Source organism: Neofelis nebulosa, chromosome 10, assembly GCF_028018385.1.
Source record: "Neofelis nebulosa isolate mNeoNeb1 chromosome 10, mNeoNeb1.pri, whole genome shotgun sequence".
Classification (NCBI taxonomy): Eukaryota; Metazoa; Chordata; class Mammalia; order Carnivora; family Felidae; genus Neofelis; species Neofelis nebulosa.
This window is the reverse complement of record NC_080791.1, coordinates 30,706,491-30,719,985: the sequence shown is the minus strand read 5'-3', so window position 1 is coordinate 30,719,985 and position 13,495 is coordinate 30,706,491. Positions and strand designations below refer to the sequence as shown.

At 40.1% G+C, this 13,495-nt stretch overlaps 1 protein-coding gene across 3 annotated transcripts in view; it reads left to right on the top strand.

The window, feature by feature from the left end:
• Nucleotides 1-1,050: 1,050 nt before the first annotated feature.
• The window catches only part of NCAPD3 (non-SMC condensin II complex subunit D3), a 65,740-nt gene continuing 53,295 nt past the window's right edge, over nt 1,051-13,495 (top strand). For 2 of the 3 annotated variants that reach the window (XM_058687366.1, XM_058687364.1), the window contains exons 1-3: nt 1,052-1,210; nt 3,325-3,479; nt 5,204-5,366. In XM_058687366.1, the coding sequence (XP_058543349.1) occupies nt 1,147-1,210; nt 3,325-3,479; nt 5,204-5,366 (382 nt within the window). In that variant the 5' untranslated portion in view covers nt 1,052-1,146. Of the gene's footprint in view, nt 1,211-3,324; nt 3,480-5,203; nt 5,367-13,495 lie in introns of all 3 variants that reach the window. The other variant, XM_058687365.1, reaches the window with a different exon arrangement.

Sequence of the window (13,495 nt, the reverse complement as noted above, 5' to 3'; positions counted from 1 at the left end):
CCGGGCCGGCCTCGGTAAGACCGCTCCTCTTTGCGGATCAGGGGCCCTAAGCAAAGGCCGGAGGGCTGGACGCGGGACCCAGCTCCGCTGCCAGACGGCGGACGACTGCACTACTCCCGACTCCACGGGGAGGGGGGAGGGCCGTCTGCAGCGCCCCGGGTACCAGTGCACCGCTGCTCGCCAGTGTCCAGTGAGCCCGAGCCGCCGGCGGCAGTGAGGGGCGAGGGCGGTCAATGCAATTGGAGGGGGGCAGTGCAGATCCCTGGCGTGCGTGGCCACAGCCGCCCACCGGGTGGGGTGCGGCGCTGAGCAGCACAGATAGCCAGCCCTGGCCTCTGGAGGTGCAACGCACCGAGGTGCTTCGGCAGCTTCGGGCGGAGGTGCAGAGGGGGGCGCAGTCTCCAGCCCGGACGCGCTGAAGACACCGCGCGCATGCGCTCGCCTCCGCCTCTGTAGCTTTCACCACCCGGCTGCCGGAAGGTGTGCTCACTGCGCATGTGCAGTGGTAGAAAGGGCGGCCGGCCTTTCCCTTAGTTGACATGGCAGTTACGGCGTTTTGTCAGAATTTGGGGCCAGACATCCCGTAGAATTAAAAGAACTGCAGATACACTTTCTGAGTGCTTTTTTGTTTGTTTGTTTTCCTTTATTGTTTTAGTTCGATAAACGTTAGGCTACCATCCACATTGGAATATATACAACGTACGATCGCTGTCTGACAGGGTAAAGGTAGCCCTTTGACACTCACGGGAAATGTCGCTTGATGGGGGGCAAAGGTGACATTTAATACACGAAGGTTCCTGTCTTAAATTCTCTTTAAAGAGTCGTCCCATAAAAAATATAAGGCGAGAAAAACTCTATTAAGCTTTAACTTAATTATTGCCCCCCGCCCCCTAACTTAAAGGGAAACCTAAAAAATCACCCCGTGGAACCTTGGTTCAATCTACAGTCCCTTATCCGCCCCATTCTTTGCGCATGCGGTAGAAGACCTTGTTCATTGGTTAATAGAGTGGAAACAGCTGAGCGCTATGATTAGTCGGTGGGAAATTCCACCACGTTGTGATTGGTCCGCAGGAACGTCTTGGAGCGCGCGCGGGAGCGAGCTTTGAAAGTTGACCACCGCGGTGGCTAGCCGGTTCTTGGGAGATAATGGTGGCGCTGCCGGGCCTTGGGAGTGGCCTGCAGCCCTGGTGCCCGTTGGATCTCAGCCCTGGTGAGAAAACGAGGCCTTGAGTCTCGGGGAGGCCGAACTGTGGTGCTTTGCCACCGCGGTGCTCCTCTGCCCGGGCTTGGGGTGGGGGTGGGGCCCTCCTCTTGGCAGACTCTGGGATCTCCAGGTCTGTGCACTCTAGGGCATTGGCGAGCCAGCTCTTGAATAGGGGCTCAACCTAGTAAAGGAACGAAAAAAAGGGGGGGGGCTTAGATTGGTCTTTTAGTTCTTTTGCATGTTTTCTCGGCCTTGCTTATTCTGCAAATCTTCACCGACAGCCTCATCCATTTTTGTGGTTTTACATAGCAAATCTATTTCTTCGTTCAGACTTATTTCCTGAAGTTCATGTTCGTTGGTTTAAATGGATGTCTCACAGGCACCTCAAACGTCACATGCGTGAAACTGGGATTCCTGAAGCCAGCTAATGGTAGCAGCCAATCCACAAACCTGGGAGTCATAACATTCTTCCTTCATCTTTCATGCTTACAACCACCGGTTGTCCTCCCCTCAGAGATGTCTCTCCTTGCTCCTTTTCCTGATGCTGCTGTCCATCAGCAAGCCCTTATTATGGGCAACCTATGCAATTGAATTATCCAAGCAGCTTTCTCATGCTAACTCTTCCAGCCCATTCCCCGCATCTCTTCTGGGGTCACTTTTGAAAACACCAACGTCACCCTGTCAGGTCTTTAAACCTTTAATGTTACCCTTCTATTTGTTAAATAAATACCAAATCTTTGGCATACCCTGTAAGAGCTTTCACCATTCACTGCAGTGTTCTTTTCTAAGAGCTTAACCTTTTGAGTCAAAATAGTGGGTGGGATTGGTTCCATAGCTTACGATCTCTGTATCACTGGGCAAGACGCTTAACCTTGCTAAGCCTTAGTTTCCTTACATGTCAAATGAGGATTAAAATAATATCCACCTCACAGTTTTGTGAAGATTAATTTAATACCTGGCACATAGTAACTGCTGAATACTAATAATGACTCTCCCCCTTCACACCAAGACTGAGTGCTATAACTATTTTGTTCATTTTTAAACAGGTTATAGTTTCTTTCTCTTAGTTCCCTCTGTCTGGGATGCATTTTTTTTGCATTTCTTTCCCTGGTAAACTCCCACATTTAGGTCCAATTGAAGCAGAATCATTCTTCCCACCTCTGTCATCCTTCCCACCTCTCCCATAATATTTTCTGTTATGCTGTGTAGTGTTTTACATACCTGTTACTGTTTTAACACTGATCCATCGTAAAAATAATAATAGTAGCTATCATTTATTGAAAAAAAATTTTTTTTGAGAGAAAGAGTACAGGGAAGGGGTAGAGAGAGAGGGGCACAGAGGATCCAAAGCAGGTTTTGTGCTGACAGCAGTGAGCAGCCTGATGTACTCAGACTCACGAACTGTGAGATCATGACCTGAGTTGGACACTTAACTGACTGAGCCACCAAGGCTCCCCTGAATTTTTTTATTTCCTGACACCAGATCTTTTCTATTTTCATTGAGACTTGGGTAGGTGTAATCCAGAAATGAAGTAAAAATACTGGTATATGTTTAAAAATATGCATATAAAATAAATGGGAGAATATATGAAAGAAAGAGACAGGAAAAGATAGAACGTTTTTAGGAAGAAGACCGTTTTTGTTAGGAGAACGATTAGGAAAGAGTGAATGAATAATTAAATTGTGGTAAACCGTCAGTTGTTTCACATGCCCCTTTGTGCTTGTATGCTTTATTTGGGTTTATTAACTTGATTGCAAGAGTTCACACAGGGACATCTGAGGCATTCTTTTATTAACCTGTCTGTCTCCAGAATGAATTTATGGGGTAGCCATATCATTAGTGTTTTGATGTGTCATTCCATAAGGCTGTCATATCTAAAATGTGTGTTCCTTCTTGATAATTTCAGAAGATGACCAATCTTTTAGCAGCTGTCAGTTCTGATTTAAAAAAGATTTTTTAACCTTTTCTGCTTTCGTTTAATTATGCTACACTTCTATTGTATAATTCTGGTGAATTATGACTAGTTCCTTTTTTGTTTTTGAACGTGCCTGGTGTCTAAAATGATTGGTGTTTTACTTGTGATAGAAAAGCTATTGATTTCATTGCATTTTCCCACTAGAATGGGTGGACACAGTGTGGGAACTGGATTTTACAGAGACCGAACCTTTGGATCCCAGCATAGAAGCAGAAATCATAGAGTCTGGATTGAATGCATTTATAAAACTATATGAAAGTGTTTTTCCCTTTGCTACTGAAGAACATGGATCTACAGAGGTAAAAAAAAAAAAAAAAAAAAAAAAAATCGAACCAGCCATCTTTAGGTGTTAGAAGTGGAAGATGAAAGTCTAATCTAATCTGAAGCTTAGCCTTTTTAGTATACAGTTCATAAGGAGTATGGTAAGAATAGCATAAAGAATGTGGTTCATCTGTTAGAAAATCCTAGTAGCTAATAGCTAAGTCAAGTGGGGAAATTCAGATTTAGGCTTTGAAATGTGAGATTCTGTTAGGAAATTCTTTTTTTTTTTTTTTAATTTTTTTTTTAACGTTTATTTATTTTTGGGACACAGAGAGACAGAGCATGAACGGGGGAGGGGCAGAGAGAGAGGGAGACACAGAATCAGAAGCAGGCTCCAGGCTCTGAGCCATCAGCCCAGAGCCCGACACAGGGCTCGAACTCACGGGCCGTGAGATCGTGACCCGAGCTGAAGTCGGTCGCTCAACCGACTGAGCCACCCAGGTGCCCCTGTTAGGAAATTCTTAGAGAGATGTAATGGGTCACTGGAAATGTGAATTGGAAGACTAGGAAAGAAGTGAAGATTTAATAAAATAGATAGAGTCCTCTCAATTCTGAGTCAAGGTGATGGATGAAGTGCAACAATGCATGAGGTCAGGGAGGAAGAGAAGAGGACAGGACAAGTTTAAAAAAGCTGGTTGAGGGTGACCTATAGGTGCACAGTCAGAGTGTGGGGAGTGTTGATATGAAGACCAGGAAGTGGCCAGGTACCACGTGCTGCAGAGGTCATGGGCAGGCACAGTCACCCCTCAGAGGTGATTGGATCATCCTTGGTGACCTGTAAGGTCACAGTTACAGGGAAGTGGGGTGGAGCTGAAGTGGCATTAGGAATGAGGAGGTAACTACTATAAAGGTAGGAGGTGATTTCTTCCAGAAGTTTCATGGTGAAAGAATGCAGAGTACTGACAGGATTTTAAATGGGCTCTTCTGTAAAAGTGGCACATGCTAACTAGTGTAGCTAAGCCAAGGCATTACTTGCCATTTTCCCTGTCTTCAGGGGAGCAGCAAGTATAGGGTCTGATTGCTTGAACTTCCGTGGGCCTGTGTTTTTTTCAAGGTACTCCAGGATAAATCATTTAGTTCCCTGCTGTTTGGTTTATAGAAATAACCCGTTTCCTTATCATGTGTTTAATTGGCAAAACATGGAACCACGATACAATTAATAAAATAGTGGTTTATAGTCTAGGGTATATTTCCTTTCTCACCTTGGCTACTTATGAAATCTGCTGAGGGAGAAACTTTCAGGTATTTCTTTTCCTGTTCCCGTTGCCCATAGAGATTTACATTTAAGTAAACGGCTCTAATTTCTTCATTTAGTAATTAGAGCGATAAATGATTTTGAGTACATTTAATATAGCTGGATGGGTAACTTCTTTGAGTAAACACAAATATAGGGTGTCCTAAAGGTCTTACTATAGTTTTTGGCTATGATAATTTCAGAAATATATATGCTTCAAACCTATCCCCAAATTATTTTGATATCTAATTATTTAAATTTCTTATATACTTATTTATTTTTATAATTTTGAATACTACATTTTAATTTTTTTTCAATCCCTTAGAAGATAGCAAACGTTTAGAATTAGGAGCCAGGTTGGTCTTTTTTTTTTTTTTAAATAAGGTACTAAATACTTGCAAAAATTAAATAATAGGAGATTTTCCAATTTCTCTAATTATTGGCTTTTATGTTTCTCCCTCCCCACAGAGCATATGGGCCTTCTTCATTGAAAACAGTATTTCTCACAGGGCACTGGTGGCATTGTTCTATCACTTTGTTCAAACAGTCCATAAGAAAAGTGTCAGTGTGCAATATCGACAGTATGGCCTTCATGCTGCTGGGCTTTATTTTCTGCTGCTGGAAGTGCCAGGTATGTAGATATTTGATCATAAGATAAATATATTTTTGTTTTAAATTTCTACATTGTTTTGAACTCTTGTATTTCTTTTTCTCACTTATAAAATGAGGCAGGGGCAACCCATCTTATAGAGTCGTTCTAAAAATTAAATACAATGAGTCTGTGAAAAACATGGCTTGTTATAGGTGTTCAAGAAATGTGTTTCCTGGGGCGCCTGGGTGGCGCAGTCGGTTAAGCGTCCGACTTCAGCCAGGTCACGATCTCGCGGTCCGTGAGTTCGAGCCCCGCGTCAGGCTCTGGGCTGATGGCTCGGAGCCTGGAGCCTGTTTCCGATTCTGTGTCTCCCTCTCTCTCTGCCCCTCCCCGTTCATGCTCTGTCTCTCTCTGTCCCAAAAATAAATAAAAAAATGTTGAAAAAAAAAATTTAAAAAAAAAAAAAAAAAAAAAAAAAAAAAAAAGAAATGTGTTTCCTTTGTTTCTTTAGATTTTTTTTTTTTTTTTAGTGTTTATTTATTTTTGAGAGAGACAAAGACAGAATGCAAGTGGGTTAGGGGCAGAGAGAGAGGGAGACACAGAAACAGAAGCAGGCTCCAGGCTCTGAGCTGTCAGCAAAGAGCCTGACGTGGGGCTCGAACTCACGAGCTGTGAGATCATGACCTGAGCCGAAGTCAGACACTCAACCTACTGAGCCACCCAGGTGCCCCAAGCCTCGTTTCTTTAAGTGTGTTTGTTTTGTAATATGCTGTGTCTATAACCTAATACGATTAATATCAGAGGGATAAGGCTGAAGGGGTTTGTTTCCAAGCTATAAGAGCTCCATTCCCACCCACCACCATCTAGTATAAAAACCTGATACCACCCACTCATCTCCTGACTCCCCGTCCAGACTGAGAAAGACTGCTGGAGAGTCATTGTGTTATATATATATCTCTCTCCTATGCAGATATGGAAAAATAGGTTAAAACCATTCTAATAAAGAAAACATGAGAATAGCTAGTAATGCTTGATGAAGGAAAGCACAGGAAAGGAGTCTATTTATGAGCACTGTTCTACTTCCCTTACTGTCAGAGCGCTCAGGTGGCTGTTCCTCCTGTGCGCAATAAAGGAGTCCCTTCTACACACTCCAAACCTAAGGTAAGAGAGGCTGGAACAGAGGGAGATGTGGCTGGAGAACCTAAAGTTCATATAGACAAGAAAATCACAAGATTAGTCAGCATTTATGCTGCTTGTCATAGTTTACACAAGTTCATTTGTAATGAATGTTAAGGATTTATTCCATGTGATTGGGAATTGGTAAAAAGACATATAAAGCCTTGAACATTAATTTATATTATTGTTAAAGCTCCCAATCATGACTTTTGAAATAAGTTCCTAAAGACTTTAGTTGCTAAGCAATATCTCAGTTGGAACTGAGTTGTCTCACAGAAGAGTGGTGATTTTAGGAACCCAGTTTTACTCTTCTCTTCCCTTGCTAGATGCAGATCCTTCTGATTAAGGTTGAGATTTATGCCAAAGCAAAGAGTGTTGTTCATTATTGGCTACTTGCATCTTTCCAGAGAGTGTTTTTGCTAATTACCTTCTGTTTTTAAATGTTTCCAGATTATGGTTGGGATGCTGTTGATACTTAATTTTTAATCATAGTGTGTTCTTTTTCAAGATGTTTTGGTTATTCTGGGTCCCTTTTATTTCCATATGAATTGTAGGAGTTACATGTCAATTTCTGCCCAAAAAAAGGTTTCTACGATTTTGATAGTTACTGCACTGAATTTATAGATCAATTTGGGGAGTATTGCCATCTTAACAACATTACGTCTTCTGATCCATGAACACAGGATGTCTTTCCATTTAGGTCTTCTCTAATTTGTTTCAATGACATTTTATACTTATCAACGTACACTTACTTGGTTAAACTTATACCTAAGTATTTTATTCTTTCCCGTGCTATTGTAGATGAAATTGTTTTCTCAATTTCATTTTCAGATTGTTTACTGGTAGTGTGTAGAAGTACAATTTATCTACTTATTTATTATTTAAGTATAGTCAATATACAATGTTATGTTAATTTCATGTGTACAATATAGTGTTTGGATAAGTCTGTATGAAAAGTCTACCTTATGCTATGCTCACCATAAGTGAGGCTATCATCTGTCACCACTCAATGGTGTCACAATACCATTGAGTATATTACCTGTGCTGTGCATTTTATCCCCATAACTTACTCATTCTGTAACTGGAAGCCTGTACCTTCCACTTCCCCTCACCCATTTTGCCCATCTCCCAACCCCTCTCCCCTTTACCAACTACCAGTTTGTTCTCTGTGTTTATGGGTTGTTTCAACTTTTTTTGTTTGTTTTGTGTTTAGTTTTCACTTATATGTGAAATCATACGATATTTGTCTGACATTTCTTTTTTATTTTTTTGTTTTTAACATTTATTGATTTTTGAGAGACAGAGACAGTGTGAGCAGGGAAGGGCAGAGAGAGAGGGAGACACAGAATCTGAAGCAGGCTCCAGGCTCCAAGCTGTCAGCACAGAGCCCAGCCCAGGTCTCGAACTCACAGACCACGAGTTCATGACCTAAGCCGAAGTCAGACACTTAACCCACTGAGCCACCCAGGCTCCCCGTTGTCTGACTTATTTCATTTAGCACATACCCTCTAGGTCCATGTGTGTTGTTGCAAAAGGCAAGATTTCATTCTTTTTTATAGCTGAGTAATATTCCATTACTTCCATCTCACATCTTCTTTATCCATTCATCTATTGATGGAATCTTAGATTCCTTCCATGTCTTGACTATTGTAAATAATGCTGCAGTGAACATAGGGGTGCATTTATATTTTTGATTTAGTGTTTTTCTTTGGATAGATACCCAGTAGTGGAATTACTGGATTGTAGGGTATGTCAATTTTTAATTTTATGAGGAACTTCTGTGCTATTTCCTTTCCATGGTGGCTGTACCAACATTACCACCAATAGTGCATGAGGATTCCTTTCTCTCCACATCCTCACCAACATTTGTCATTTCTTGTCTTTTTGATTTTAGTCATTCTGGCATGTGTGAGGTTATATCTCATTGTGGTTTTAATTTGCATTTCCCTGATGATTAGTATTTTTGAACTTCTTTTCATGTGTCTGTTGGTTATTTGTATGTCCTTTTTGGAAAACTGTCTATTCAGGTCTTCTGCCTTTTTTAAATCAGAAAAGTACAGTTGATTTTTTATTACTGATCTCATACCCTGCAACTTTGCTGAACTCATTTATTGTTACTAATAAGATTTTCTATATATAAGATCATGTTGCTTGTAAGTAGACATAATTTTACTTCTTTTCCAGTTTGGGTGCCTTTTATTTCTTTTTCTTCCCTAATTGCCCTGGTTAGGTCCTCCAATAGTACTGAGCAGAAGTCAGGAGGTGGGCATCTTGTCTTGTTCCTGATCTCAGAAGGAAAACTTTCAGTATTTTGTCCTTAAGTATATGATATTTGCTGTGATTGTTGTAAGAATCACCTTTATGAGATTGTTGTTCCTAGTTTGTTGAGTGTTTTATTATGAAAGGATATTAGATTTTATTATTTGCTTTTTTGTATCTGTGGGATGGTCTTGTTCTTTATTCCAATAATAGAATGTATTATGTTGATAGATTTTCATGTTAAACTAGTTTTGCATTTCCTTGATGATAGTGTATAACCTTTTTATGTGTTGTCAGATTTTGTTAGCTAATATTTTATTGAAGATTTTGCATCTGTATTCATAAGGGACATTCTTTTTTTGATATGCCTTTGTCTGGCCTGGGTTTCAGGATACCAGTCTCATAGAATGAATTGGGTAGTGTTCTTGCCTTTTTTATATTTTGGAGGTATGTGAAGAACTGGTTGTTCTTCTGCCTTAAATTTTTGGTAGAATTCAATAATGAAGTCATGTAGGCATGCAGTTTGCTTGGAAAGATTTTTGTTTGCAGAATCTGTAGTGATATGTCTTCTTTCATGTCTGATTGATAATTTGTATTCCTTTTGTTGTTGTTTTCATCCCTGTAGATAGAGGTTTATTAATTGCATTGATCATTTCAAAGAACCACTTTTGATGTTATTGATTATACTCTATTCTTTGTCCATTTCTTATTTCAGTGATTTTGGTCTTTTATTGCCTTCCATCTTACTTTGGTTTAATTTGCTTTTATTCTGATTTCTTAAGGTGGTTGCTTAGATCTTTGTTCTCACTTACTTCTCTTATCTGGCAAATTTCCCTATGTACAGCTTTATCTGCACCCTGCAAATTCTGATGATTTGTTTTCATTATCATTGAAGCGAAAGCAGTTTTCTGATTTTTCTTGTGATTTCTCCTTACACCTCTGAGTTATTTAATAGTGTATCCAATTTCCAAATATTTGAGGACTATCCTGAAATGTTATTACAGGGCTTAGGGGTACTGACCTCTCGCGCAGTCAAAAATCCCTGTGTAACTCTTGACTCCCCATAACTTAACTAATAGCTTACTGTTGACCAGAAGTCTTACCAATAACATAAACAGTCAATTAACACATATTATTGTGTATTTATTTTATACTGTTTTCTTACAGTAAGCTAGAGAAAAGAAAATGTTATTAAGAAAATCATAAAGAAAACACATTACAGTACTATACTGTATCGGTACCATAAGTTTACATTCTTTCTTTACAAGATGAATTGTCTTGCTGTGAGTACCTATATCAGTGTTGTCTTATGGGATACAAAACACTTTAGGTGTTATATGTATTATTAACATTAGACAAAAAAATAAAAAGATAACATGAAAAAGGAATTCATATTTATTTATAGGTATAACGATTCATGCACTGATAAGAAGCAGCAAAATGATTGCTTTATGGTAGTGTAGTATAAGATTAGTTCATGGGAGCCTAGGCTATACACTAATGAATGAATCATTATGAAGTTTTTATGGCATACAGTATTACAGCTGTATTCATAATGCTGCATTGGAAACATTGTTACATTAAAAAAAAAAACCACCTATGATGATAGGCTGATACACAGTTTCTTCAGTTACCAGAGAAAAAGAGATACTATATGGTAATATAACTCTTTGAAAGTGAAGTTCTTTTTTTTTTTTTTTTTTTAAGTTTATTTATTTTGAGAGAGAGAGTGAGAGAGCACATGGGGGACCAGGGGGAAGGACGGAGAGAGAGAGAACAAATCCCAAGCAGGCTCTGCACCGTGTGTTAGCCCAATGTAGGACTCAAACTCACGAACCATGAGATCATGACACGAGCTGAGATCAAAAGTTGGATGCTTAACCAACTGAGTCACCTAGGCTCCCCTGAAACTAAAGTTCTTTTTAAAGTTTATTTATTTTGAGAGAGAGTGAGAGAGCAGGAGAGGGGCAGGGAGAGAGGGAGAGAGAGAATCCCAAGCAGGCCCTGCACTGTCAGTGTGGAGCTTGACATGGGGCTGAAACTCCCAAACCATGAGATCATGACCTGAGCCAAAATCAAGAGTTGGATGCTGAACCAACTGAGCCACCCAGGTGCCCCTAAAGTTCTAAAACAGTAAGAAAATTAACATATTGTCAATTTTATGTTAAATATCACTCACCTTATGCCTATGTAAGAATAGGCTGTCCACTTCTACTCAAGTCTTGCACATGGTGTCCTACACCGTGAATACTTAGGTAATGATGATGAGAACACAGAAACACCTTGTATAGTTCTTGCTATACACTTACTAGATGTTCACACGAAGATAACACATGCACAGCAGATAAGATCACTGACTGTACAGCATGATGATTATTTGTTATTCATTAAGTGGAAGTGGACCATCAGAAAGGTCTTCATCGTCGTCTTCATGTTGAGTAGGCTGAGGAGGAGGAGGAGAACGAGCTGGGGTTGGTCTCGCTGTCTCAGAGGTGGAAAGAGAGGTACACACAGGGTCATTTCACAGAAAAACATTGTAATTTGTCTGAATTTCTGCTTTTTCATTTCTCTAAAAATGTTTCTGTATGGTACCAATCCTTTATCCATCATTTGTTGTAGTTTCAGTGCCCATATCATAGAAGAGTCCATGTAATAAAAGAAAGGAGTGAAAAGCAGTCTTAAATGATCAGAACCCTTCTGCTAGATTGTCTAACATCAATTTGTTTTCTGGCACTTTTTTTTTTTTTAAATGTTTATTTATTTTGATAGAGACAACATGAGCAGAATAGAGGCAGAGAGAGAGAGAGAAAGAGGGAGAGACAGAATCCCAAGTAAGCTCTGCACTATTGGTGCAGAGCCCGAAGCAGGGCTTCATCCCACGAACCATGAGATCATGACCTGAGATGAAATCAAGAGTCAGACACCTAACTGACTGGAGCTACCCGGGCACCCCTGTTAGTGTCTTCTTTCTCATTGTCTGGCACTGATTCAGAGGCACATCATCTTCTGTTCATTCCTATGGTGTTGGGCCTGTTAGCTCTTGAATTTCTCCAAGATCTATATCTTGAACCCCCTCCCCCCCCGCCACACACACACACACATTTTTTTGCCATATCCACAGTCTCTTTCATGATTTCCTTGATTGGCTCTGTCATAAGTCCTGTGAAGTCACACACAAAATGTGGACACAGTTTTCTCCAGCAGGAATTTATTGTTTGGAGCTGGATGGCTTTCATGGCTTCTTCCATAACAACAGTGGCATCTTCAGTGGTGTAATCCTTCTAGACTTCGATGATGTGCCCTCTGTCAGGATTGTCTTCCATAGGGTTGACAGTCCTTTCCATGGAGTACCGTGTGTAATGAATCTTAAAAGTCTTTATGACTCCCTATCTAGAGATTGTATTAGAGATGTGTCTGGGGGCAAGTAGATCCCTGCCTTTTGTCTTGAACTCATGGGGTTCTGGGTGGCCAAGGGCTTTGTCCAGTATCAAAAGAACTTTAAAAGGCAGTCATTTATTGGCAGGGTACTTCCTGACTTCAGGGACAAAGCATCAATGGAACCAATCCAAAAAATGGGTTCTCATTATCTAGGCCTTCTTGTTTTACAACCAAAGGACTGTCAACTAGTGTTTATCTTTTCCCTTCAAGGCTCTAGGGTTAGCAGCTATATAGAAAAGTGCAGTCTTGATCATAAACCTGACTGCATTTGCACAAAACAGTAGAGCTAACCTATCCCTTCCTACCTTAAATCCTGGTGTTTGCTTCTCTCCCTCAACTAATAAATGTCCTTTGGGATGTTTTTCTCCAGAATCAGGCACTTTTGTCTGCATTAAAAACTTGTTCAGGCAGATGTCCTTTCTTCTCAGTGATTTTCTTAAAGGTGTCCAGGAACTTGTCTGCTTGCCTTTTGGTTGGTGGAAGCTGTTTCTCCTGTTATCATGACATTTTTTTAAGCCAAATCTCTTTCTAAAGTTATTAAACCATCCTTTGCTGACATTAAATTCTCTTACTTTAGATCCTTCACCTTCCTTTTGCTTTAAGTTGTCATATAATGACTTTGCTTTTTCTTGAATCATACAGGTATAGCTTTCTAATAACAATCCTGCACCCACATAAAGCTGCACTTTCTTTTCTTTTCTTTTTTTTTTTTTAATGTTTATTTTGAGAAAGAGAGAGAGCACAAGCAGGGGGGGTGCGGAGAGGGAGAGAGACGGAGAATCCGAAGCAGGCTCTGTGCTGTCAGTGCAGGAGAGAGACAGAATCCGAAGTCAGGCTGCTCCTTGTAATGTCATGAATTCTCTTTGTTTCTTGTGAGCACTTCACTAGTGGCACTTCATATGGGCTCCATGGTGTTGTTCACAGTTTGCAGCACTGGACTAAACACAGTGAAAAATACTCAAAAACTGCAAGAGATCACTTTTTCCTGCAATACACAGTTTACTGTAGAGACAATCTGCTTATACTGAGATGATTAGCATTAAATGGTGTTAAGTGGGTACCCACAGTATTCAAGCTCATTGCAATATGAATGGGAGGTGGCTATAAAATTATGATAGTAGTACAGTAGCTGTATGCCATAACTTAACACTGCATTTTTATGTTTATATTTCTCTCAACCATGCATTCCACCACATACAGCCTGTAAGTGTTGTGTGTGTAAGTTTTGATAAACTTTAACTTTTATGATAGATTTGTATGTATTTCATGGTAGTAAATTATAAAACAGACTAGTG